This window comes from Drosophila navojoa, chromosome 2 (assembly GCF_054131105.1).
Source record: "Drosophila navojoa isolate 15081-1374.11 chromosome 2, UAZ_NAV_1.0, whole genome shotgun sequence".
NCBI lineage: Eukaryota > Metazoa > Arthropoda > Insecta > Diptera > Drosophilidae > Drosophila > Drosophila navojoa.
This window is the reverse complement of record NC_142890.1, coordinates 12,394,654-12,421,554: the sequence shown is the minus strand read 5'-3', so window position 1 is coordinate 12,421,554 and position 26,901 is coordinate 12,394,654. Positions and strand designations below refer to the sequence as shown.

At 38.6% G+C, this 26,901-nt stretch overlaps 3 protein-coding genes across 4 annotated transcripts in view; 1 reads left to right on the top strand and 2 right to left on the bottom strand.

Annotated features, from left to right (window-relative positions):
• The window catches only part of LOC108660185 (uncharacterized), a 41,036-nt gene extending 20,749 nt beyond the window's left edge, over positions 1 to 20,287 (bottom strand). Inside the window, exon 1 of one of the 2 annotated variants that reach the window (XM_089256235.1) lies at positions 19,268 to 20,287. The gene's annotated coding sequence lies outside the window, so the exon portion shown is untranslated. The remainder of the gene's footprint in view (positions 1 to 19,267) is intronic. The other variant, XM_089256234.1, reaches the window with a different exon arrangement.
• Positions 20,288 to 20,858: 571 nt separating this feature from the next.
• On the bottom strand, positions 20,859 to 21,282 carry LOC108660183 (uncharacterized). The gene is made up of 2 exons (XM_018113488.3): positions 21,108 to 21,282; positions 20,859 to 21,028 (listed from the first exon to the last, which is right to left on the bottom strand). The coding sequence occupies exons 1-2, from the start codon at positions 21,246 to 21,248 to the stop codon at positions 20,906 to 20,908; spliced, it is 264 nt and encodes an 87-aa protein (XP_017968977.1). The 5' UTR covers positions 21,249 to 21,282; the 3' UTR covers positions 20,859 to 20,905.
• Positions 21,283 to 22,629: 1,347 nt separating this feature from the next.
• On the top strand, positions 22,630 to 24,114 carry LOC108649173 (inactive CLIP domain-containing serine protease A3). The gene is made up of 4 exons (XM_018098193.3): positions 22,630 to 22,804; positions 22,860 to 23,035; positions 23,105 to 23,361; positions 23,412 to 24,114. The coding sequence occupies exons 1-4, from the start codon at positions 22,663 to 22,665 to the stop codon at positions 23,998 to 24,000; spliced, it is 1,164 nt and encodes a 387-aa protein (XP_017953682.1). The 5' UTR covers positions 22,630 to 22,662; the 3' UTR covers positions 24,001 to 24,114.
• Positions 24,115 to 26,901: the final 2,787 nt, after the last annotated feature.

Here is a 26,901-nt window from a genome sequence, read left to right as displayed (position 1 = left end):
AAGACTTGATCAAAATCAGCTGTGAGCAATTCAATTGGACGACTCGCCAGATGCGTCACAGCAGCCCCACATAAACACAAGATGTACATATGTAGGTTGATTCTTCAGCCTCTTTTTTGCTGTTGTTGTATTTTTATTTCTTGCTGCTGCCTGACCATCGAGGCGTCGCGTCGAGACATGAATCAAGCAATTGTCTGAGCTTTTATTGCGGCTCGCAGAAGAGATACAAATTCGTAACGCACTCGAGATACATTCTGGCAAGTATTTTTATGTTGTGGGCTTGGTAATTGGCTGGGCCAACAGCCGAGAGAAACGGGTTAGTAGCCGGCCCAGGTGAGTGTCAATGGCTGCGCTTAAGCTCCGGCCTCTCATGCAAAGCGCATATCTGTCAGATAAATACATACATGTATAAATGGGCCCCCAGTAAACTTGACTAATTGTTTGCGCCATGGCCGTGTCGGCTGCTGCGGCGTTTTGGCCAATATATCTACACGCAACAGAAAGTCAGAGAGACAGTCAGACAGCCAGACAGTCAGCACTAAAAGTCATTTTGGAAAGTTCTGGGCCTGACCTTATTTCCCTTAAGCACAGCACCCAGCGCACTCCATAAGCTCCATTCGGAGCAGGCGACGATGACGATGCTTGGTAAATAAAGCAAAGTGTGGCTAATAAGCTACCGCAACAGAACAAAACAAAACAAAAACATCAGCAACTACAACAACAACAACAACAACAACAACACTATGATACCGCACTTTGCCACTCTCTTGCGGCAATTGTGTAAACAGCAACTAAAAAATAAAATACAAACTAGGCAAAGGCACTTTGCGCACACAGTTAGTCAGCCAGTCTATATACTCACAGTAGTCAGTTCGTAAAGCGCCATAACATTCAGGTTAATATGCATATGTTTTACACACTCCACAGAGACTGATTCAAGTGTAAGTGAAAAAAAAAACGAGAAAAAAACCCATTAAGCACGTTAAAGTCTGCGGCGCATGCGACGCCATAATACTCGCTCACGATCATAAAGTTAATAAATAATTGATATTTTTACGATTCGCCATATAATTAATTTATCTATCTGTAAGGCAGGCCAAGTCTCGATATTAGTCGGTGCTATCTTATATAGTATAATATATCATATATAAAATATCATTCGCCAGAGACAATATCGAATAAATAAAAAATAGGAGGATAGCAAAGCAAATATTAGCTTTTCGCTTAGTGAGCGAGTATTAAAATGAATTAAAATATTCAAATAAATAATAAAACAAATTAAATAAAATCAAAATAAATTTTTAAAAATATTTCTAGTATTTATTCAAATTAATTTCGAATCAATTATTCATTATTTACCAGAAAAACTTAATCATCATTTGTTGTGTATTAATAAAGAATCAAAGTGAAATGCGTAAAATCTGATTAAAACATTATACCCAGATTTCCCATTTTCCCATATAAAAAGTAATTCCAGCATACTTTGCATAGGAATTCTCACAACAGAAATATAGAAATTTTCTATATAAATTCCAGTCAACAGATTTTCAATTGGCTTTTGGTTTCATTTTCAATAATAAATAAACAATGTGATTCCTTTGAACTGTGCCAGACAGACAAAACGTGGTAAAGATGATTTTAAAATAAATATTATTCAATTCGAGTGGAGCTTTTGTTCAGGCCGATGGGTGCGTCGCTCGAGCCAGAAGGCGAATCATCAGTATTTATGCATAATTTTCGAATACTCGTGAGTGCATTGATTCACGAAACTCACTCAGAAAACATGTTATAAACCCAAGAGCTCAATCAAGTTTATTAGCATATCTGGCAAGAATTCTATTCAAATGCGACAAATTGTTGAGAAAGTCGCGTGACGAAGACTAAATACCCTAACACGGCATACGGGATGGATAGATTTTAGCATGCCAATCAGCGTAACTGTAGCTAATAAACAAATATTCATAACTAATTGAAATCCAAATGTTAGTTCATTCTTCATATCCTCTCTCTCTCTCTCTCTCTCCCTCTCTCTCTCTCTCCCTCTCTGCAGAGTATATTTAAAAGTGAAGCTTACAAAGAATTTCATTCACTCTCGAGTGTTTAGCGTAGGCTGTACCTGTAGCTACTTACACTCGTTTGTATCTGTCTCTGTCTTTGTATCTGTATCTGTTTATGTATCTACGCATAACTTTCAGCTGGCTAGTTGGCTGTCTGACTGCTCCAGCAAATGGCTCGTTGATAATTTATATGTGTCGTCCGGCCCCCACAATCAAGTTACCAGCTCGCCTTTGTTTCTACACGCATTTTTATAGATAAACTGAGCACGGAGCACGAAGCACTAAGAACTGGGGAACTGGGAACACCACCAGCAAAGAGCAGCCAATTCAGTACGCTTTATTTCCGTTCGAGTTGCCCACATCTTTTGATTTTTGGTTTAGAACCAGGTTCGGTCTGTGTGTGTTTGTGTCTGTGTTTGTGTGTATCTGGCTGGCTTTACAGGCCACCTCACAATCTTACATATGTAATTGCAATTGCTGAGCGACTCACGACGCGACTTCGAGTCGCGCACCTTTTAATTTGTGCGGCATTCCGCAGCGCTCCCCTCTGCAGTGCCTTATTTTAATGTTGTGTAAAGTTCTAAGACCCCGACGTGAGCGCAACGGAAGTGCGTTCATTATTTTTAATGATTTTATTTAAGGAGTCGGAGCCACCGTCGAGTGAGTCCAACGAGCCTCGACTAACTACCTGCCACTACCTGCTGCTACACCATGTCCCAAGGTTCCTTTGCCCGCCGCATTTGAATAGTTTTCCCAGGACAGGACAATCTTGGCACGCAAGCGGTCTATCCAGATGCTCAGCTCGGCATGTGGTGGGTTTTTCGTTTTGGGTTTTCTGTTATTTTTAGTGGACAGGAAATCGCATGGGTGTTATTCCTAGGGAACTCTCAGCCCCGGGGGCAATTAGTGAGTGCGAGTCATCCAGCCATCGATGACTGTTGGCCATTTATGCAAAGTATTTCCCAGATAAGAATGGGCACTCCGACACGATTTGGACGTAAACAAAGCAGTCGATGACTGTAAACAGATTAACTATTTGTAGACATATGACTTCATTGATCCAACAATTGCTCATGATAGCAGGTAGTTAGAATTTAGGTTTATCTGCAGTCAAGTCTCGCTCTATCTCGCTCTTTGTTGACCCAGCCATGCCCTCGGCTCGGATCAATTGAGAGCCCTTAAGCCAAGCCGCAAATTGAGTTTTCTATAATTAAAAGCGGTGTACCCACTGCAACTGCATATTGGCAATTAGCAGCGACTTGCGAGACTTGAGCTAATTTTAATAATTGAATGCAATGGAAAAGTCTACAAGTTGACGCTGGGGTCTACGGAACTGCGCTCTAGCTACGTACGTATGTGCATACGTCAGCGTCTATATGAATTATATTTTGATGCATATTTGCGGCATCGCACATTGACATTCAGTCCGGCTGTCAGTCAACTTTGACCGCAGCAAATGCACAAGCCGGATAACAATTGTTGAGTTCAACGCGATGCGCATGAACGTCCCTGACTGCCAAGTGCCCAATTGTGGTGCTCGGTGGGGTTGGGCGGGGCCATCCATATGCTGCACTGCACTGCACTGCACTGCGCTGAGTCGGGCTGGGCTGGGCTGGGCTGCCAAGCCACTCGCAATTATAAACACAAACAAAACAACACAGCTACAAAACGTTGCATGACAAGACAACAACAACAGCAGCAGCAGCAGCAGCAGCAACAACAATTGACAGTTGCATGTTTGCAGTTTTATTTCTTGAGATTTTTTTTATAATTCCGCTGACGTTTGACTCACGATATGGCCGAGAGCGCGCTTTGGAGAGCTCGCCAGCTGTATGAAGAGATCAGCTACTGGGACTTGATTGTTATGCATCGATTTACATATACAGAAAGCCGCAGCTCAGACTGATAGATGGATAGACAAAAGTCATTCAGTCAGTGATCATCATCATGAGCAGCAGCATCATCATCATCATCATCGAGTTAGCTGCTTCTTCATTTGAATCAATTAAACCTGATGCTGTGTATGCATGGGTGTGGTGTGTGTGTGTGTCTGTGTGTGTGTGTCTGTGTGTGCGAGTCAAGCCATATTCATAATCGTATTCATAGTCGTATTCGTATTCGTTTTTGTTTTCGTTTTTGAGTCCCCAGCTACTGCTGCAGTTGATTGATCATTGACTGTAAGCCGCGCCTAAAGTCACAAAATTCCATGAATTTTATTATAAAATCAGCTTTTCATAAAGGTCTACGATGTCTACTCCACACACACACACACACTCACTCACACAAAACTCAACATCAAAGGTCAAAAACACCGCACACAAGAGAGACCATGTGAAACCAGTTCAACTCCAACTTTAATCCGAATGCACTCCAATTTCGATTTCAGTTTTCATTCAGCCTGCAGGTTCTTCTAATTCCTGGATAGGGCCTTTTCTGGATTTGTGCGGAGTGGTTGGGCTATGTGTGTTATGTGTTAATACGTCAGCTGAAACAGGTCTGGGCTCGGCTTAGAATTGTTTGGCTGTCTAGACCTCCGGAATTAACGGCCATTTTGATATTTAAGATAATGCTCTAACGCTTTGTTGGAAAATTTTAATTTATTTTCTGTTTCTTTTATTTGTTCAATGATGTTTTGTTGTCGTGTTTCTTGTTTTTGTGTTGTGGCATTCATGGAATCTTTGATGGAATTCGGCTGAGACCCTGCCTCGTTCTAAGCCAAATAGATTGCCAGACAGCCAGAGTGTTAAGAGTCCACCACACAGGCACCACTGGGCGTTAGTCTAATGGCAGCAATAGGCGCAAATGCAAATGTCAGGGCGCATCGTTAAAGCCGCAGCTAATGGCTGGCTCATATATCAGGCCATGATCATATATCAAGCGCAGTGCATAGAGAAAGACAACGCAAGCCGAGATGCTGGCACGCCCAGTCCAAAAGCAACGCCTTTTTCAGATGTTCTCCCTGTGTGATTTATTCGCTATTTTTTTCCACTGCATATTTAATGAGTAATAACTGCACACACACACACACACACACACACACACACATACAGAGATAGCTCGCCTGGCATTTAGTAATAGTATTTGCTCAACAATTACAAGAAAATTAGCTGAGCTGAAACACATGTAGATAGATATACTCGAATACATGCTATCTATACTACTGTGCATATACAAGGCAAATGCAATCGCCCACACGATCTGCGAGCTGTCCAAAGAAATGAAAATGGAAATGGGCATGGGCATGGGCATGGGCATGGCAATGGAAATGGAAATAAACATGGAAATGTTTGTTGTTGTCGGTTGAGTGCAAGTGGGCAGAATGTTGACTCCAAGTTCGCCTTCATACACAAATACAACAATGAGAGCAAGAAGAATGATGGCAATAATAATGACAATAGCAACAACAATGCAGTGCACTAATAAGCAATAAATGTATATAAAGGTCAAGTTTAAGTGCCGACAATAGATAGAGATAGATGTAGACAAATTGGAAAGAGTGCGAGAGTGAGAGAGAGAGCGACTCGCAACAGATAAATGAATATTACGTATACGCAAACATTGTGTGGGTGTTGTAAGTCGACAGATACTCAAACACAGACGGCAACTGTGAATCGAATGTGGGCTACATTCGAGCAGAGAAAACAAGTTAAATCCACACGCAAATACTCTAAGATGTAAACTGCGCAATGAATCGAACCGAAATAGACAAGAAAAATATTAGAAAAGCCAAACAAACTACAAAGTGGGCCAAATAGATCCACATGTAGGCAATTCGAGGTATTATCACAATATACATGCATAAATATCAGTCACACTTTACATACATATACATATATACACCTGAACATATGTTTGAGCTGTTATCGCTTGAGCTATTTATCCGCTTTTAATTGCTGGCAAATGCAATTAGGCGTAAAGCCCATAAGTGTATGCTGTCAGCCCTTTTAATGCCAGGACAGGCAGAATAATATCAAACCCAAACAAAAAAGAAAAACACAATGAAAACAATTTCATAACTGTAATCAGTGAACGACACAACTGTGCGTGTGTGTGTGTGTATACAACGAGTCGTAGATTGATTCATTCATTAAATTGTGACGCTGACTGCACAACAAAAAAGTTGTCTCCCGGGGGTTGAGACCCCCAGAGCTTGGTAAGACTCGGCGACTCTTTGACTCAGCGAACCTTGACCAAGAGCAAGTGGCAATTAAAACTTGATGCCCGCCTGCGTATGCCACGCCCACCACCACCACCACCGCCAGATAACACACACATATGCCCATTAGAGCAGACATATATGAGCGGGTGTTAATTAAAATCAATTGATTCGACCCACTGTGCTCGTCGTAGACGCTCCACTTAGAGCTCCTCACGAGCCTCATCATTCCAAATAAAGGAAAAAAAATACTCTAAAAATAGCCACTTTCCGGCTAAACTGATGAGCCGTGATTTACATCAAGTCTATTTCTGATTGCATTTGTGCAGCTAAAAATAACTGAAGCTCTAATTGGCTGCCACGACAAAGAGAGACAGACATACAAATATGACAAATAGACCAACTAATGTGGGGGTGGTTTAATAAGCAGTGGCACTTGAGAGTGCAGTAAAGTTACTAAAATATTATAATAATAAAAAAAAAAAACTTTTAAAAATTAAATTAAAAATATACAAAAATTAGAATTAAATTTAATTCAAATAAATAAAATAGCAACTCAATCATAAACGATAAAAAATATAATTAATTTAAAAAAGGAAGTAGGAAGTTATATATAGGAAAATGAATGATTATAGCATTAAGGTAATTAGTCAAGTTCGCAACTTGTTTTTCAATGCAGACAGAATGGACGAGTAGGAAAACAACTCTCCTTTTTACACTCTTACTACTTATAGATTTTTTATTTTTGGTTCTTTCGTAAATTATTTACCTTTGAGCGCCCTTAACAAGCGGCAAATACTGCCAAGTATGCATAAACAAGTCCTACGACAATAATAATAACACTAATTTGCGGTAATTTATTCGAGTCGTTAACATTCGGGCCTTGCGTGTCGCGTGCATGTGATTAGCGATAATCTGACGATATAGTATATACATATATCTATGTATACTATGTATACTATGTATATATTATATATTTTAGACGTTTATAAAAGTGGGCAAACGCAGTGCACTTGAGTTAATTCTTTATTTATCGAGTTTATATTGCGCAACAGATCGAGTCTAGAGTATCTCTGATGTAATAAATTCTAATATATGCGAGCTGACTTTTTTCCGTTTCATTTTTGCTCGTTTGCTATTATTTAGTATGCATCATTTGTTTAAGTCGCTGCGGCTTTCAGGTTTGTCTCCAAATGCCATGAGTCGCATGATAAGACGGGAAAAAACAAACGCAGATAGCATAACTGCCAGCTCTCGAGACTAGATAGACTGAAATTTATGCGCCAAACGGGCTTAGCTGAATATTCCAAATAGTTAACGTTTCAAAAGAACAGACGAGCATCCAATCAAGTTGAATAGATTTATGACAAATTTATATAGTTAGTTGTTGTAAGGTTGGCTAATACTTAACAGCGAGAGACTAGGCTCAACTCTCAAATTTCTAGCCCAATTTAATTAGCCTTTAGATAACTCATTTGCTTAAATGTAACTAATTCCATTTACATATACTACGTTTCAAAATGGCCTCTGGAATGAACAAATTAATATTCAATGCACATTTATAACAACAACAACAACAACAACACTGCACAGACAATCGCCAACAAAAATACTCAAAATGAGGCCTTTGTCCAGCTAAGAAACAGCAAAAACAACTTGAAAAACCTTCGTGAAAAATTATCCACGACGTACAGAGAGAAAAAAACAAAACAAAAACAAAAAACAAAATAAATAAAAAGTTGTTTAAGCACGAACTTACACGAAATTGTCTTATTGTTGTTGCTATTGCTATTGCTGCTGTTGTTGCTGCCATTACTGCTTTTGGGCAACATTTCCATTCATATGGCCAGCAAATGCGTTAACGTTAACAACAATTGGTTTGCCCGCTAGCCAAGCGCGGCAGCTTGATTTTTGGTTTTTGGTTTTGTGCGCAAATCAATTGAAAGCGTCACGTAATCAGCGCAATCATTACGGCCCGTAAAAAAAAAAAAAAGTAACAACAACAACAGCTTTGGCAAAAACGTCGCGTCTTCAAACCGAACAACGTCTCAACCTGACAGCAGCAAATCAAATAAATCAAGCGTCGCACCCAAAATAAAATAAAAATCCCCTACCAAATCTTGCAGTTCGAACGAACGAGCGAACAAGTTGTCCTCACGAATTGCTCGAAATTAACTAAAGAGAGTTGCATGTAAATAAGGTACAAGATACGCTATAAGGCATATCTTTCAGATGAAATGCTGTACGATCCATAAGGGAAGTTTTAAAGGGAAATCTGTTTCAAAAGGAGAAAAAACATTTGCGGGGAAGCACAACAACTGCTGAATACTTGATCAGGATTTTTAAAAATACTTAAATGTAAGTCAAAACTTATAAGTCTGCATAGAGATTAATAATTATGCATTTATGGAATGTATAAATTCTAGCTGTGAAAACAATTCTAGCTAAATATTAGTATTTTGTAAACTCTTATAAATATATACATGTAAAACAATTTCTAGCTAAATATCAGAAAATTCTTCTACTTTTATAGACATTTAGCTTATTTTCTATATGTTTCTCTGATACATCTCACATATTTTCAAACTTCCATGAACAAAGTAACTTTTCCACATACCTAGCTAATTAGTATTTGTTTATTTTTTGCAGTTAAGTTATAGTCACTTTTTCTTTTTATTCTCTTCCAACTAGTTTTCCTCTCGCGATGCGCATTAGTAGTTGTGGAATGTGTTTTTTGCTGTGAGCAGCACACACGTGATCGATTAATCGATAATCGATCTACACATCTTCATTTAATTGACGTTGTCCCTCAAAGCGCATTAGATCTTCGGTGTTACGCTTTACATTTTCGAGTTGCACAACTCTCACTTCACTTTGGTAAACTGCATAACTCAGAAATCGATCAGCTCGTTAGTTAGCCAACAAATTAGTTAATTATTTAAATATGAGCAACGGGATTTTGAAACAATCAACTGGTTTGCCAAAAGAGCATCGTGAATATTTTAGCTATGTCGGCTATTTCATGGCAGGAAATTCGTTTGCCGCCTACAGCAGCTAAATTTAAATGGAATTTAGTGAGCATCGATTAATCACTCACGTATAATAAATTTAAAGTTTCTGATGACTTTGAAAACCTGATTGAAATATCACTCAATGACAATTAATTGGCAATAGCTTCCATATTTGACTCAAATGAAAGAAAAATTAGATTGAACTTTCTTTGTATTCAGTAGCTAAAAAAATAAAATAAATAACTAAACAAACTGAACAAAGCGAATAGAACAATATGTGAAAATTTACAAAAACGAACCATAACAAAAACTTTGCACACAAATTGACACAAATTCGTTTGGGGTAAATGCGGAAAATACGAGAAATTTACAAAAAGCACCAAGTGAAAATTTATGAAACTTTAAATATACAGAATATAAACTAACTAAAAAAACTGGTTTATTTCAATTAGCCCCATATCTTGACACTCTTATACATTATCAGAGAAGTACATATTCCACATTTCTAGCTCAGCCAAAGACAGATTTAGGTATAATAATGGAAGCTAGAGTTAAAAGCTGACAAACAATTTCAAGGCTTCACATTGCTAACCTACAAAAGCTCAACGTAAAAATAAACAGAACAGCATAAAAATCAGAAAAAAAGACTAAATAAATTGAAAAGCAAAAAAATGTATGAAGCCAAACAGAAATCCGCAAACGGAAATACTTCAAAACAAAACAAAAAAAAAAGAGAGAAAAATAACAAAAAAAAATATTTGGTTTTGTTTGGCTTTTGCAGTGCATTGTTGTTTTTGTTCTGAGCTTGCTTTTGTTTATGCCGTTGTCCATTTGAACTACTTGTTTAAACAAAAACAAAAAAATGCGAATAATAAATAATAAATAATAATACAAACCCAAAAGCCATGCTCAAGTGAAGAGCGACGCTAATTGAAAACCAGGCGGGTGCTCGAAATGGAGACACCTAAATAGAGGAATTTCAAGCAATCGAGATTTTGTATAGAGCTAAGAACTGTTCTTATAGCTACTTCGAGCACCATAAATGCGATACCCAATAAACAATTGGATCTGATACGCGCCTGCAGCTCGAAAGGTGTTTGAATAAACACTTTTGTCTGACAGCTGAGCGAATTGCTGTTTATGGCGAGCGGAATTTCCAATTGATTGTTGATTGAAGTGGGTTTTTGTAAATAGAGAAACTAAAATATATTATATATGAAAAATTCAACTGAAATAACTTTTTTAATTATTAAGCATCATAGAATTATTTATTTAACTCAGTTTAGAAATTAAATAAAACAGCTAACAGCTGCTCTATATATTATATGGCATTAATGCTAACCAAAAACTACGTATTAAATTATTATTTATTATATTGATTTCACTGGAAATTAAAGAAGCTATCGTTAAATCGAGCTCAATAGGAATTTCGACTAAAATTCTAATCTTGATAAGGACTTGAGCATTGCTCTTGAATATATATACATTTATATTCACTAAAACTTCAAAATATGCATATTTTCTGCAAGCTGTATACTATATATTTCTCCATTTATTTAAGAATATATTTTTATCGATTCTAGTTCTCGAATGCAAGAAATTTCTATTAAATAAATTCTTCAATTTTATTGCAATTAAGAGTGTGGCATTCCCGCATACCCAATCAATTAGTAATCAAGTGTTTCTATTTCTCTTAGCATGCAATAGATCTATGATTTTACCCAGCAACAACTGGGTTTCTCCTCACGAGTCGCACTAATAAATATTAAGCAACAAAAAAGTTATCGATTAACCAATACATTATTCATTGTACAGCGTCTATCGAACTGCATAAGTCGCTCAGTCAGTTCCTGCTGCACCCAGACGGCTAACTATTTGTGGAAGCATTTAAAATGTCTGGCTAAATATCAATTGCACAATTTGCCACTTGATTTTCCTTTTTCAATTAGGCCCAAACACACGTAGCGAGCACTTAACAGACGCCAATTGCCACATTAAAGCCCCATTAAGAGAGCATTGAAAAAACATTGAAGAAAATTCCACAGGCGCATCATAAGTCTTTAACCTTTAGATAATAACATGGAAAGCCAGATAAGAAGAAAAAAGGGGTAGAAGAAGATGAAAAAGCAAAGAAAAACAATATAGTATATAATAAACAAGTAAGAAGACTCTAGTCGATGCTGCTCGACTAGGAGATACCCTGAACCCTCCAAGCTGATATTCTTATCATTCTGCACTTCTTTTATGCACGCACACATACATACACATGCATCCACCCTCACGCGCCTGTGCTCTGCTAACTGCGCAGTAAGCAGCGACTGCGCTTGGGCTGCGCTGCAATGTGGGCAATAGTATGAGAATTTATTTGGTGAATAACTTCTCTTGTAAAAATACGATCTTAATGAAATTTTCAGGGCGTAGTTATATGGTCAAAATGTGTGTGCATTCCAAAGCACAAGTCTCTAGTACTTGAAATACGTTTTTTGCAAATTGGGGGCGAAGGGGGCGTGGTATCCAAAATCTATTGATTACAAAATGTTTGTATTCATCATATATATATACACAGTAAATCTGAAGTCTCTATGTCTAATAGTACTCCGATGAGGCTCAAAAAACAAAATCAATTTTTCGATTATTCTCGATAAAAAAGTTATCAGATGAGTTATCGAAAAAATAAAGCAAACTCGTACTGCGTATGGTATACACGAGTATACACAAAAAATTTCAGCTCTCTAGCTCTTATATCTTCTGAGATCTCGGCGTTCATACGGACGGACGGACGGACGGACGGACGGACGGACGGACGGACAGACGGACAGGGCTATATCGACTCAGCTCGTCGTGCTGATCAAGAATATATATACTTTATGGGGTCTGCGATGATTCCTTCTGCCTGTTACATACTTTTACACAAAAACATTATACCCTGATTTCCCATTTTCAATGGGTTCAGGGTATAAAAAGCAAAGAAAAACAACAAGAAAAACTCAGCGGAAATTGGTGTAAAACTTGTCTTTGAAGGCGACGCGCGCTGCCAACGCCAACGGCACTCGCTCTTGGTCCGGCATGGGATCGGTTCAGATCGGAGTGGAGTCTGCCTACAGTTGCTCCCATTATTGTTGTTGTTTGCATCGTTGTCGTTGTTGTTGTTGCTCTTGCTGTTGTTGCATAAAAAGCCAATAGCATTTTGTATCACATTGCAAGGCGTTGCTGTGGCAGTTGCTGTGGCAGTTGTTGTTGCTGTTGCTGTTGCCGCTGGTTTCAGGTTCCGATTCAGACCAAGCCAAAGCCACATTTGTGGTGGCAGCTTTTCACTTCCGAGAGTTGTTGCTGCTGCTGCTGCTGCTGCCATATGAATGAAATGGAGTGACTCAGTGTAGCAAGTAAACTTGACTCCTTGAAATGAGTTCATACCGTTCATTTAACCCAACATTGGCCAACGGTTCGTCGTTGCTGCTGTTGTTGTTGTTGGGAAAATATAAAGCCAAAACAAGATGAAAAACTTTCATAATTATAGAAGCAAGCACTCTTCAAGCAGGCATTCAACTTTTTGCAGACACTGTGCAAATGTGCGAAGATTGGCTCTTGCTCCGTTGCTGCCAGTAAGGAGCTGATTATTTAATCGAAATTATTATGTTTGCCATCGGCGATTAAATGTAATCATCACACAACAACAACAGCAACAGCAACTACAACAATAGCAACAACAACAACATGCGCTGCAGCGTTAGCTATTTAAATTGCCCGCCTTCCCGGCTCGAATTTGTTGCACTTTGATTGCCTATAATTAGACAGGAAACAACACAAGTCACAAGATCCCAACTGATATCAAACAATCAAATGCAACAGTTTCACTGAGACTGAGTGAATCAAAAACAATAACAGCATGCGACATTTTGTTGTTCATCATTCACAGAGCTCACAGAGTTCAACTTGATGGGCGAGCCGAGACGGCAGCGGCTAGTTAAGTGAAATTACAGAGTTACGTTCCATGTGAAAAGTGCGTCATTGGCTTTGTTTATTAAAGCTCACATGACGATTTATTCAAAAAAAAAAAAAAAAATGGCAAGCAAAGTGCAACAAATTTTTGTTAAATTACTGTGCCTTTAACTATAGTCAAATAAATCTAACTTTATTTAAAGTATTAATATATATTTTGAATTCTGAATATTTAAAACTCAACAAATTTCAGTTTACATATATGAAAATTCGTATAAATCTCAATCGAGTTTAAGCCTTGGATTCCAAGACATGAGTTCTAACGCTTTCGTTTCTACATCCAATACCAATTCTCCAATTCTCTGGAAAATGTCTGTCTGAGAGATACTGATACCTAGCAAAAAGCTGTTCCAATGACTCACAGGATATCATATTAAAAACTACTCGGAACGGCTGCAGTAGCAGTTGCCGATGTTCCACAAAAAGCACCACACATAAGACGAAACACATGCACAAATACGTCGAATCCTTCATCTTTTATAATATGACATCAATATTGATTGATATTAGTGAAATGAGAAGCGATATCAAAGCAAATCTCATAAACTTATTCCACAGACGCCACATAAGAACGAATATTTAAAGCTGCAAATATCTAGCTCTAGTTGCTAACGAGTTCAGAGAGATAAACTAATGAATGTATAGACTTTGCGTAGTCCGTAACGCTTCCTTCTACCCTCTGTCACATACACTTGCACAATCACAATATAACCTTTCAAATCAATGTCAATAGCATTTAGACACAAATGGTCTTTAATAACATTTGCTCACATAACAATTGCCCTGCAATTTGCTAAAGCACCGATAATATAGCTCTTGATTTATTATGGCCAGCAATTCATTTAGATAGCTTGGCTTAGGTAACCAAAGAGATAGAGCATACCAGCTGATTATACACGACGTTAACGGCGAGGCTGTGCATGAGCAGAATCTTCGGCTATAAAAACTATTCCACACACATTCGTATTCGTATTTATCTGCGCCTATGCGCAGCTTGTACTAAAAATTTACACACTAACTTAGTGCGAAAAGCATTTCATAAGAATTTCAACAGAACTGTGAGCCATAAAAAACTAAACTAACCAAATGTGAAATACAACAAAGCCGCAGTCGCAGTCGCAGTCGCAGTGGCAGATACTGGGCAAACAGTCAAGAATGCGTGCTGTTTTATAAGATAGAAACTCTGGGCATGGTTAAGTGTTCTAAGCCAGCTGCCAAGCACTCGGATTGCACAGCCCGCAATGTAAATACGCTTATCGTGGGCGCGGCTTACGGTTCGCAGCTTACGGGCCAACAGTCCGTTGTAATAGTCAGCTGTCAGCTGCGAGCTGCGAGCTGCGAGCTGTAAAAAAAAAACTAAACCAAACAGTTTTTTATCGCCTTTTGGTGCTCAGCTTTCGTCGCTTGAGGTTTCACCTGAATATTGATAGCATTTTTTTTTATTTTCCAGTTAGAGTTTAGCACATGTTTTAATTGCGTTTCCAAATTGATTTTAAATGCTTTGACACGGTTCTATGGCCATAATAAATGGCCAAGAAATGAAATATTAATGACCAGCTCTGATATCTAAGCCATGAGGCATTTCATTTCAGTCAACATTCATTATTCCATACAATTAATTAAAGCAGCACGCAAAGCCACCTGTCCAAGCGACGTTCAAGTACTTAATTATCATTCCGAGCAAGACAGATACTCGATAATAAGGTCAAATTGGCTATTTTAGCAAAATGCCTTGAATACGCAGCAATAAATGTTCGAAAATCAATTAAAACAAAACGAACATTATTCACTGTTGCAGCTGCTTCTTCTTGCCTTTCTCCTTCGTCTACCTCTTCTCTGTTGGCTACACCTTAAGCAAATAAAACCCCTTTAGATGTGTCCAAATTATGCAAAAATTTGTGGCTTTTTCTTTTTACTTTGCGACTCTTTGAATTTGTTTAAAAAAAAGGTTGTTTTTAAAATATAAAAAATGCATATAAAAAGAAGACAAAGAAATCAAAAACAAGTTAAATAACAAATTGATAAATATTAATAAGGCCGCAAGAAAATACCATGAGGTAAAACTAAACGTTAAGAAAACAAAACTTGTATTTTTGTCGGCGCGCTTCGCTGCATGCAGATACGCAGATACTCGGATACATGGATACCGAGAGATACACAGAGATACATCCGAGTCGGTTACAGTAACGGCTAAAAAGCTCGCTGTTTATATCATTTTAACGGCATTCGTTGTATGCAAAGCACACTTGTATCTGCTAGATACAAATTGCAATCAGGTGTAAACACAAATGCGCCGACAAAAGGCGACGCGTGTGCGCGTAACTTGAGATACAATCTAGTTGTATACACACTCCAGATGAGTGTATGTGTGTGTGCATTTATTTATGGTTGTGTGCCGCGCAGCTTATGGTATTTAAGTTTGAAGTAAGGCAGCGAAGCCAGCTACAAAGTATCTTAGAGATTGCAAATGAGCAGATGGCAGAGCGTTCTCGAATTTCCTTGGCATTAGAACGTTTTGTATCTGCTAGATACTTTCAGTTGTAATGCCACATGATTAAGTGCCATATGAACAGCCCAAGCCCTCATCATTATCTAAACAGTAGCCCCATCGCCCAGATAAGACACTTGTAAAGCCATTTACGTCTCCTGACACTTACAACTGCGTAATTCTTAGTGTGACTCAATTATTTAATCAATTCCATTAGAGCTGTTTAGGGTATACTAACAACAATGATTCATTAACAGATGACCTTGGGCCTAATAAATAGTTTACAACAAATTAGAGGTGACAGCGTGAAAAGACTTGAACCACAATCAATCTGTTTTCGACTTGAATTGAAAATAAACAAATGTTCTCTGAAAGACCTTACAACAATCGAGTTTGCACTGTACTTAACAATCTAGAAAACAAACTGTAGAATAACTGTTTAACTGTACGAGTTAATGTCACGCATCGAGATACGACGACGGCTATAATCAATATAAGATTCGCCTGGCTTCAAGTGCTCTTATGCTGTGCCCATAGGCAGGCCAATGACAATCTAGATCAGATCAGAACAGAACAACCATATGTATATAATCTTCCCCACATGAATGACTGTGAATGTAGAACATGATTTCTAGACGATTTCAGTCTACGTGCTGTCCAGTGCGTTGCGCTCCAATAAGCGCTGCCCAGTCAATTGCTCAACCGCCCAGAGTGGATCTTGTGATTGTGCATATACATATATGTATGTATGTATGTGTATATGTGTATCCATATTTATGCATCTGTATTTACGCATGTTTAACCACTTCCATTGCCAAAGGGAATAACTCTTCCCTCTCTCTCCTTGTCTTTTCTTTGCATAACAACCTTGTGCCATTACATACATGTTTGTGCATGCGATATATATCGCATGCGATTCGCAAAGCCATAATTAAAACCGAAATGTGTTGCCCCAAAAGCCAGCCAACTCTCAACTCGCAATTCGAAAAGCCAAAACAAAAAACCAGAAAACGCGCGCTTGCGTTTTGCGCACCTGTTTTCAGAGCTAGCCTGCCACGCCCCGCACCGCTACGCCCTCGCTGCTGCAGTGCTCCCTTGTCAGTTGGCCTGTCCGGCCAGTTTTGCGTTTTATGAAACAATTACGAGTTCCAATCGCACAACGACAGCAACAAATCGAAACCAAACCAAAGCTAAACCGATTCGAGTTGAATCGCATCGACTGAAGCCCCCGACGGCTGCCAATTCGTATCGAGCACCAAGTGGCCAACAAGCAGTTGGCCAACTTGGGCAACTTGGCCACGAACCAGCGGCACGCAGGCAGGCAGGCAGCCGCTCGGGGGACCCATAGACAAAGTATTACTGCAACGTTGTTGTGGGGCAAGCCAATGCAATGTGCAGCCGCTGCACAGTGGGCACAATCCAAGACAAAACGTTGCTCAAATACCCCAATCCATTCTAAGTGGGCTTTCGTGAGTTCTCTTTGGGAATGCAAATTGTGAACAGATAAACACTTGAAATACTATTAAATTGATATATAAATTTATATATTTTTTTTATATTAATTTTAAATGTATATATTATTTTATATATTTATAAATAAGTTAATATATTTGCTTATATATTTGTATATATTTCTAGGACTTTTATAGGCATTAGCCTTATTCGAGCCTCGCATTATCTATTGCTATGATATGATTATATATATTTCGCTTACTGAAGCATAAAATTTATATAATTATTGACTACTTTTAATTGATAGTCATTAACTTTAAGCAGCAACAACAACAGTTCCTATAGCTTTAATCCGCCGTGAAACGAATTTCCGGAGAATACTATCCACTCTACTCCATCAACTATATTCGATTAAAAATCTATTATTATAATACATCCTTTAAGGATTTCAAAGCAGCTTATGTCATTGCGCTTGTACATCTGGTTTGTGGCCACAGTGCCTGCAAATCGGATGCTGTCTGGCTTTTGGCCCGGTTTGCCTACGATTGGAGGAGCTTTGATCGACGATTGCTTCGATTCGATCGCCTTTTTAGCTCTGGCGTAAAATTGCATTGTTGTTGTTGTTGTCGTTGCTGTTGTTGTGCGCCATTAAGGCAACAACTGCTACACAGACAGTGTAAGCGAAACCTGTAGAATTTACAATTACAACAACAGCAACAACAATATCTGGTAGCTGCGTCAATGCTTTTTGCTTGCTGGCGCATTTGCAATTGAAGCGTGGCTCAAAGTGAGCGTCATGTGTCTCCACCTCACCGCCCCGTCCAGCTCCACTGCACACTGCACTGTTGCCACACACACACACACATACACATCGATGCTCAACGTGTTTTTTATATAACTTTTTGCATAGTTTGTATCAAGTTGTTGTTGTTGCTGTTGGTTTTCATAAAGTTGTTGTTGACGGCTTGGCTTAAAAATGCTGTTGTTGCTGCTGCTGCTGCTGCTATTTGTTTATTTCTGCAGCATTTTATTTTTATTTTTTTGGTGGGAATATTTGGGCTATTGAAGTTGGAATTTTGTTTTCCAGTTTGTATTCATTTATGCAGCTAAGCATTTGAATGAATGGAGCAACAGTCATGAGTCATGCTTCAAATTCAATTGCAAACAACTTGCGGTTAGTTTTGGCTTAGCCGGAGTTACTAAGAGGAAAGCGCGGCTAATATTAACTGTGTGCGATTGTGCGACTGTGCGAAAATTGTTCAAGTCATGTTTGTAAAATAAAATATGATTTTCATATTTATCGATTTATGGCAATAGTGAAACTTTTTAATAAATATTTAGAGCACTATGAGGAGCATAAATACCACTTTAAATCATATATTTGCTTGTAATTTTATAAGCCTACCAAGTTTTAGATGCAATTACTAAGTGGATCTACTTACATTCCTTAACGAGCCGCATAGGTTTCTTGAACTATTTAGGCAGAGTTTTTAATTAGTCTTATTTAATGTTGAACAATTACGCTTTACTTGTTCGCCTGTGAGCCGAGGAAATGATTAACAGTTAAAGCTCTTTCTCTCATGACTTGCAGCGTGTTCCGCAATTGTGTGGAGCAATTTGCTGATTATCTCATAATCAGCTTCGCCTCGCCTTACACTCAATTTGAGGCGAGTTGAGCTTAATGAAGCTGCAAATCGGTTCGGCAATCAGCTTTTGGTTACATCAGCTCCAAGCGAAAACAATAATAATAAACAAACCCCAGCAACAACAACAACAACAACAACGACAGCGACAATATGAAAAGCCACAAAATAAAAGCAGATACATGAAATAAATTTGATTTACAAGAGAAAACTCGATTGCATATCAAATTTGGAATTCGCTATCAAATTTGCGCAAATCCAATTCAATTTTGGCGCGCAATTCAGTGAAAGTTGAAATGTTTTTTTTGGTTCGCGCGGAGCCAGTTCAAATGTTGGTCAATGATCCATTGGGGGGGGAAGTTAATGCCTTACAAAGATAAAAGACTCCGCGAGGGACATTCCACAAGACCAGGTAAAGAGATTAGAGCCAAACAATAAAGAATATTAAGGCTATTACTCACCAATTCGGACAACAAGTGGCTTGGCGTTCCAGATAAGGGCGAACCTCTCGAAACTGGTTAGGAAATTGCTGTTACAATTATTTTGGGACCTTAATTCACTTTCGTTATACGCGCGGCCATTGATTTGTTTAACGATAAGGCGTTTGGGCATTAACCCTTATGCAAACATATTTTTAAAAATTTGGTATTATTATTTTTTTTTTTCTGTTACCCAATTTCCGCGCACAGCACAATTATTATTTCTAATTTCTTATTTCGTGTGAATTGGCTTTTTGTTTTCTTTGTGTATCGTCACACTTTTCAACACTTGCAATTGATTATTTCTTCTTTTTCTTTTTTCTTTTTCTGTTGGGACTTTTGTGTTTCCTTCTATTTCTATTTTCCAAGCAAACGCAAACAAAAAAAACGAATACAAACTATGTGTGTGTGTGAGCAGTTTGCAACTGTGTGTGCGTGCGGTCTTCTTGTCTCACTCTAACCGGTTTTCGTTTATGTTTGTGTTTATGTTTCTGCTGTTGTTTCTGCTGTTGTTTCTTCTGCGCAGGCGCGGCGGCTGCAAAATGTTGCAATTGCAGCAATGGCCAAACAAATTGATAATTATTTAAACACTGTTTAAAAAATAAAATTCGTTTGGAAGTTCGTATTCTTTAATATTACACATACACATGCACATACACGCACACAAACACCGAAACGCACAGTGTTGCACAGGTTCAGGAATGCAGGCAAACAGGTGTCGATGTCGCGTTGTTTTGGCTTCTTCCTCTTCTTCTTGGCCTGCTTTGATTTTTTGTCACTTATTGCAGTTCGTGCTGGTTATTGTATCAGTCGTTTCTTGTAGTTTATTAATTTCGTTGTTAGTATTGAAAAAACTTTCTCATGTTTTGGTTTAGAGTCATTAGTTAAAATGTATCTTAACTCTAACGTTTAGTTAGAAAGCAAATATTAAGCACACGCGCTCCGCACGTCTTTACGATTTGACTTCTGAAGTGCAACTGTCATCGAAAACAAAAAACAGCTTAAGTCGATAGCACGATAGACTTTATATATCGATTAGTGTTGTGACTATTCGAGTGTGACCTTATCACAGTGGCTGCCAACTTGTTCAATAGCTATTTTTCAAATTTTGTTCTTTAAGAATAAATGCTGTGTTTCATAATTAATGTTTATTTTTTATGATAGCTATGAATATATTTAGTTCCGCAGCCAAAGTTAAGTGAACTAAATATATTTATAACTATCGCTTTGCAGCCAACTTCACCTGAGCTGAAATTTGCGCGCAGCCAACTTCACGCGTAGTCAATTTGCGCGCCAACAATTCAATTTAAATTACAATCATGGTAGCAGAGCTTTGATCGAATAATTATTATCAAATGTATTTCTTGTTTCTGTAAAAGCAAATTGAGCTTTAAGTTAATTTTTATCTTTTTCAATACAACTTAAGCTTAATTATTATTAATTTAAAAATATATTGAAATTATCAAAGACAAACATAATTTTTGTTATTTAGTTTTTTTATCTGTTCATTTAAAAAGCCAATATCATTTGATTTGTGTGGATCATATATGAAGCAATATTTGAATTATTTAGAATTATTATATGTATATAACTTTTATTATTAGAGAATTAAATTCCCCACTAATATGGGCGGAAACGTTCTTCTAGACTTTTAAATATTTGCTTTGGTGTCTCATCATCGTATCCTGGCTCTATCTTATCAGACTGCACAGAGGCCAAAACTATGAACTTGGCGTGGGGGTTCTAAAAAAAACAGAAAGCAAAGTGAAATAAAAAACTTAGTAAGGTTTCTTACAACTTTCAGCTAGAAAATAAAACTCACATCCTTGGGATGGTCGTCCCTCCAGAGGTCAGCTGACTCCAAATAGGCGCGCAGGAGCATTCGCCAATGCCAAAAATTCTCTGGCCCATGCAACTTTGGTATGGCCGAGAAGTCCAATAATACGTGACCTCCGCTGAACATTTCGATTCGTAATATGAATTGAATTCTTACCCAGGCAACCAACTCGAGTTGGTCGATAGGGCAAAAGCTTTGCATTCTAAACTTTCTTTATCTAAGCTTAAAATATTTAAATGTCTTACGGTTCTTTTTTTTAGTTAAAATGTTTATCGAAGTGTTAAGCGTTTGTTAACAACAAAGACAACAACAATAATATTAATAACAACAACTATTATAATAGTGCTCATGCCAGTGCATGTTTGCACAATTAAACCATTAAATTGTTAAAATCAAATCAAAAATTGTCACAGCCAACACACACAATGGAAAAAAAAGAAAAGCAACATGAACATAATCACTATCAAATTTGTCAGCGCAATTTATTTATTATCCAATGACCGCATATCGAATACAGACAGAGTTTTTTCACTCATTTTACTAGCCTCGCGGCTTACGGGTGAGTGTACAAAATGTATTTGTTATTATTATGGATGGACGTTTGTTTATTTAATTTTCACATATACACAAATGCACGCATACTAATATACATATGAGTAGCTGACACTCTATACACACTATAGATAAATTTGAGCTCATCAGCTACCTTGTTATCTTTAACTTAAGCAATTTTCAATAGTGAAAATATACGTACATATGTATAAATCATATTAATAATTTAATTGTAAAAACAGTATTAATAATATTGCGGCTATTTTCCAATAATTAATTGCATATTTAAATAAATATTATATTAATTAATGTAATCTATTCCCAATTCTGATAAAAAAATAGCTTTTCCATATAATTACATAGTATTCTCAAGATTTATAGAAGCTTAGGTAATACAGTATTTGGAGTATAATTTAAATTAAAAAAGAATTTAAATCAGGGCTTCGAGACATTTAAAAATATCTTTAGTCTTTTGGCTATATTTGGCTAGCTAAGTAAACATCTACTCTGTTTTCTATATTTTTAGTAAATTATTTATCGTCATTTATCATCGAGACATCGTTTGTTCAATTAACAGATTTCTAAAAACAGATAGCATGTTTTGAAGGGGAATTACCTTATTGAAGCACATAGAACAACATTTTAAAATAAAGTTAGCAAGTTTCTAAGCTATATTTTAATAATATGGATATGCAGACCTAAAAATTTCCTACTAGCTTCAGCTGCGTTAAACCATCAGAGTTAAAAGTTGAAAGCATTCAAATGTCGCATTGATTATCTCTCACATTGTTGCTGTTCTTTATGATTGCGGTTGAGAGCGTTTAATTTTCTTTTTTTTGCTTTATGCAGCTCGGAAAATCCCTGAGCTGGAGCTCACTCAAAACTGAGGTCGTTTGGTTGGTAATTTATGTGCTGGACGTACGCTCGGATCGCCCTATATAGCCAGGTGGCATGTCACTTAACCAGGTTAGTTGCCATTGTATAGGCGATGAATGCACTACTATCAACACTCGGCCTGCTGCTCCTCCAGCTGCTCGGTGACACTGGTGTGCACGGCTGGAGCTTTGGCTCCCTAACCGAGCAGAGCGCACCCCAGCCCAGCGATGCAGGCAATCTGGATAATCACACGCGTAAGTCGAAGCTGGCGAGTGGCATACGAAGCTCTTCTCACTTGACCTCTTGCAGTGCTCGCGCGACAATTGATTGTGGGCACCTTGGTGCCGCCCATAAGTGCCGTAGTGACTCCCGCCGCAAGTAATTGCCGTTGCGTGCCCGCTGGATCCTGTCCGAATCCACTGCCCACGCCTCCAAATGACGGCAGCGGTCAGCTGGATATACGCATTGTGAACAGTGGCGGAGTGGTGAGTCGCTTGGCTAGGACAAAGGAGATGATCCTGGGACTATCAATCTAATCCTTGCTCTGCTTTCAGCCCACAGCCAGCACCACAGCGGCTCCTTTGACCTGTAACTATGGTCTGGTGGCCTGCTGCCAGGCGGGCAACTATCAATGCGGATTGCGGTTTCCACCTCCAGCAGGCTCGGCTCTGGCTGGTCCCGGGCAAGCCAGCTTCGGCGCGTATCCCTGGCAAGCGGCGCTGCTGACCACAGCAGACGTGTATCTGGGCGGTGGGGCGCTAATCACAGCACAACATGTGCTGACTGCCGCCCACAAGGTCTACAACTTGGCGTGAGTACTTGGCAGCCCATACACCGCAGCTCGTCCTAATTCTCTGTTAGTTTGAACTCCTTTAAGGTGCGCCTGGGCGAATGGAATGCGGCCAGCATTAGTGAGCCCATACCGGCGCAAGATGTGCTCGTCTCTAATGTCTATGTGAATCCCGCTTTCAATCCCAATAATCTGCAAAACAATGTGGCCATACTGAAGCTGGCCACGCCCGTCTCCCTTACCAGCCGCTCCACCATTGGCACCATTTGCCTGCCCACTGTCAGCTTCGTGGGACAGCGCTGCTGGGTGGCTGGCTGGGGCAAGAACGACTTTGGACCGACGGGCGCATACCAGGCGATTATGCGTCAGGTGGATGTACCCCTAATACCGAATGCCAATTGCCAAACGGCACTGCAGTCCACGCGCCTCGGGCCGGCCTTTGCCCTCAACCCCATCAGCTTCATCTGCGCCGGCGGCGAGCCTGGCAAGGATGCGTGCACCGGCGATGGCGGCTCTCCCCTCGTCTGCACCAGCAATGGGCTCTGGTATGTGGTCGGCCTCGTCGCCTGGGGCATCGGCTGCGGGCAGGCAAACGTGCCCGGGGTCTACGTCAATGTTGGCGCCTATTTGCCCTGGATACAGTCAACGCTTTCACTGTAGGCCCAAAGGCTCCTCGCTGAGACATCGATTGCTGTCGCTAGCTTGATTAGTGGATCCCATTATCATTAGACGTTAATCAATTATAATAAAACACTTATTTATCTTCAACAATAATCGAAAGAGTCATTGTAGATGTTTGTGTATAAATGATATTTTAGTCGCTTTTCTTCAGTATATAATCTAAACAAATATTTAATTTGCTCTTTGTTATTACATCTGTAAAGCAAAAGTAAGACAGATAACCGATAATAATAACTCTGCCAGAAGATGCCGGGAGATTCTTGCTCGCATTTTCCGGGCTAAGCTTTAGTAGCTTGCAATTTAGAAGTCTTCATTGGATTCATGGGCTTAACCTAGAAAAATGTACACGGTCAGCATGAACTATGAGGAATATAAATCACTGGAAAAACTTTTAGAGAGACACTTTCATAGTGCCTTATATCAAAATGTATTGAGAAACAAAAAACAATAATTCACAAATTTACATTCCAACACTCGTGAGTTAAATGGAGTTGAGCAAAATTTGTTATGTCGAATACTTAACGAATTCAGAGGTGAGATCATACGGAAAATACTTAAGTACAGCTCGAATAGTTTACAACTTTTCATACTTAAGTCTATGACTTCACTTTAGCACAATGTAGAAATAGTGTGAGAAAAAAAGAGAGTGAAAGAGAAGTAGAGAGAGAGCGACAGAGAGACAGAGACGGAGACATTGAAAGAAAGATAGATGATATATGAAAAGAAATTAAAAGATAAGAAGAAAGACAGAGAGTAATACGATAAGAGAAAAAAGAAGTAGAAATAGAGCGACAGAGAGAGAGAGAGAGAGAGCTAAGTAAAAAGAGTGAAAGTGATACGATAAGAGAGTGAGGTAGAGAGAGAGGTAGATCTCGCTCAATCTTCTACTAGAATCCGAATGAATTATACTATTAAATTATTCAATTAATCGTAAAAGCGAAATAATTGGGTATATGTTAAATCTGGATAACTTATTATTAACTTTAGCTCATTATTATTTAAGTAATAAATTGTTTTATAACAAGTAAGAAAGCTCTAGTCGAGACAGCTCGACTACGAGATCCCCTGAACCCTACAAGCAACTGATATTTCAAAAATAATTAGCAAACACACACGCACACACACACACACACGCATACATACAAATACACGCACACACACACGCATACAAACAAATACACGCACACACACACACTCACATATACAGGCGATTGCGCTTGGGTTGCGCTGCAGTGTTGGCAATATAATGAAAACTTATTTGTTGAATAATTTAATTTCTAGACGTACGATCGCAATGAAACTTTCAGAACGTAATCATAATGTTAAAATGTATGTGTATACCGAAGCTCAAGTCTCTAGTATTTGATATACGACTTTTACAAAGATGAGGGTGAGGGGGTGGATTTAGGTGTGGGGGGTAAATTTTAACAAAAACCGAAATTGTATAAAATTCATCTTAATATACATTTTAAATTTGGAGACTCTAGCTTGAAAGATGTAGGAGATATAATTATTTAAGTGATCTTCGATAAGGTTTTTTATCGATAAAAAAGTATCGGAATGAGTTATCGTTTTTTAGTGATAAACTCGATCTGCGCGTGATATATACGGACATTTTAAAAAAAAGTTGAAGTCTCTAGCTCTTATATCTTCTGAAATCGACGCGTTCATACATACGGACGGACAGACAGACGGACAGGGCCAAATCGACTCAGCTTGTCGTCCTGATCAAGAATATATATACTTTGTGGGGTCTGCCACGCCTCCTTCTGCCTGTTACATACTTTTAACAAAACCATTATACCCTGATTTCCCATTTTCAATGGGTTCAGGGTATAAAAATAAAACTAATAGTAATAGAATACAAGAGTCTGTATAACCATAATTGTATCAAAAATACCCCACAAACAGAAAATATTTTATATAATATGAAAATAATATCATTATAAATAATACTAATACAAACAAATATGGTAATAAGAGAACAATCGGACCCCTCATGAGCCTTATCCATATTTTTCGCATGAATTGTACCCACATTTGGCTGTATTTGTAGACGCAGCAGCTACAACAGGTTGCTTTCAGCATTGAGACATGTGTTACCGTTGTAGTCGTTGTTGTCGTTGTTGTTGAGCACACACAAACGCAAATGCCAGGGAAAGAGCACGCACACAGGCGCACTCACTCATACAGAACAATGCGATTTTTTACACAAGGGCGCCTCCTTTCACGCCCTGCCAGCGGCGTCTGAGTCATAAACAAAGAGGACGCTCAACTTTGCTCATTTGCACCCAATGCCCTCGGGTGTACTAACCAAACCCCAGCTTCAACCCAGCCCCAACGCCCATTGCCGCCCCCCAACTACCAACTGCCAGCTGCAAACTGCCATCTGCCACCGCCCTGCCCCTGTGTGGCACTCCAAGCTCAAAGCTCCATGCCAAAGATTGTATGAAATTTAAATGAGTTCGCATTTTGCAGTGCCAATTGCACAAGAATTTTATTGGACGTTCACACTGGGCTTATAAGCAGCAATTGGCGTTACTTGGCGCTAAAAAATAGTTGCCTTCTCGTCTCAGATAGTGCTCCGAACGCACGTGGACGTTAATGCAGAACGGAAACCGGAAATTTTACTTGTCGCACTGACCGCAGCAAAAACTGAGTAAGCCGAAAACTGCAAGCGGCAAATGACAGGAAGCGACAAAACAAAAACAAAACAGAAACAGAGAAACCGTTATCCAATCAAGAGCAATCGTTCTGCATTGTGAACTGGTAAATACCACCCTGCACGAGCTATAATAATAATAGCAGTGATAGATGATTATAAATAATTGATAAAGCTTCAAATGTTAATTGTTTCGCATTAAAATTAAATATAAATAG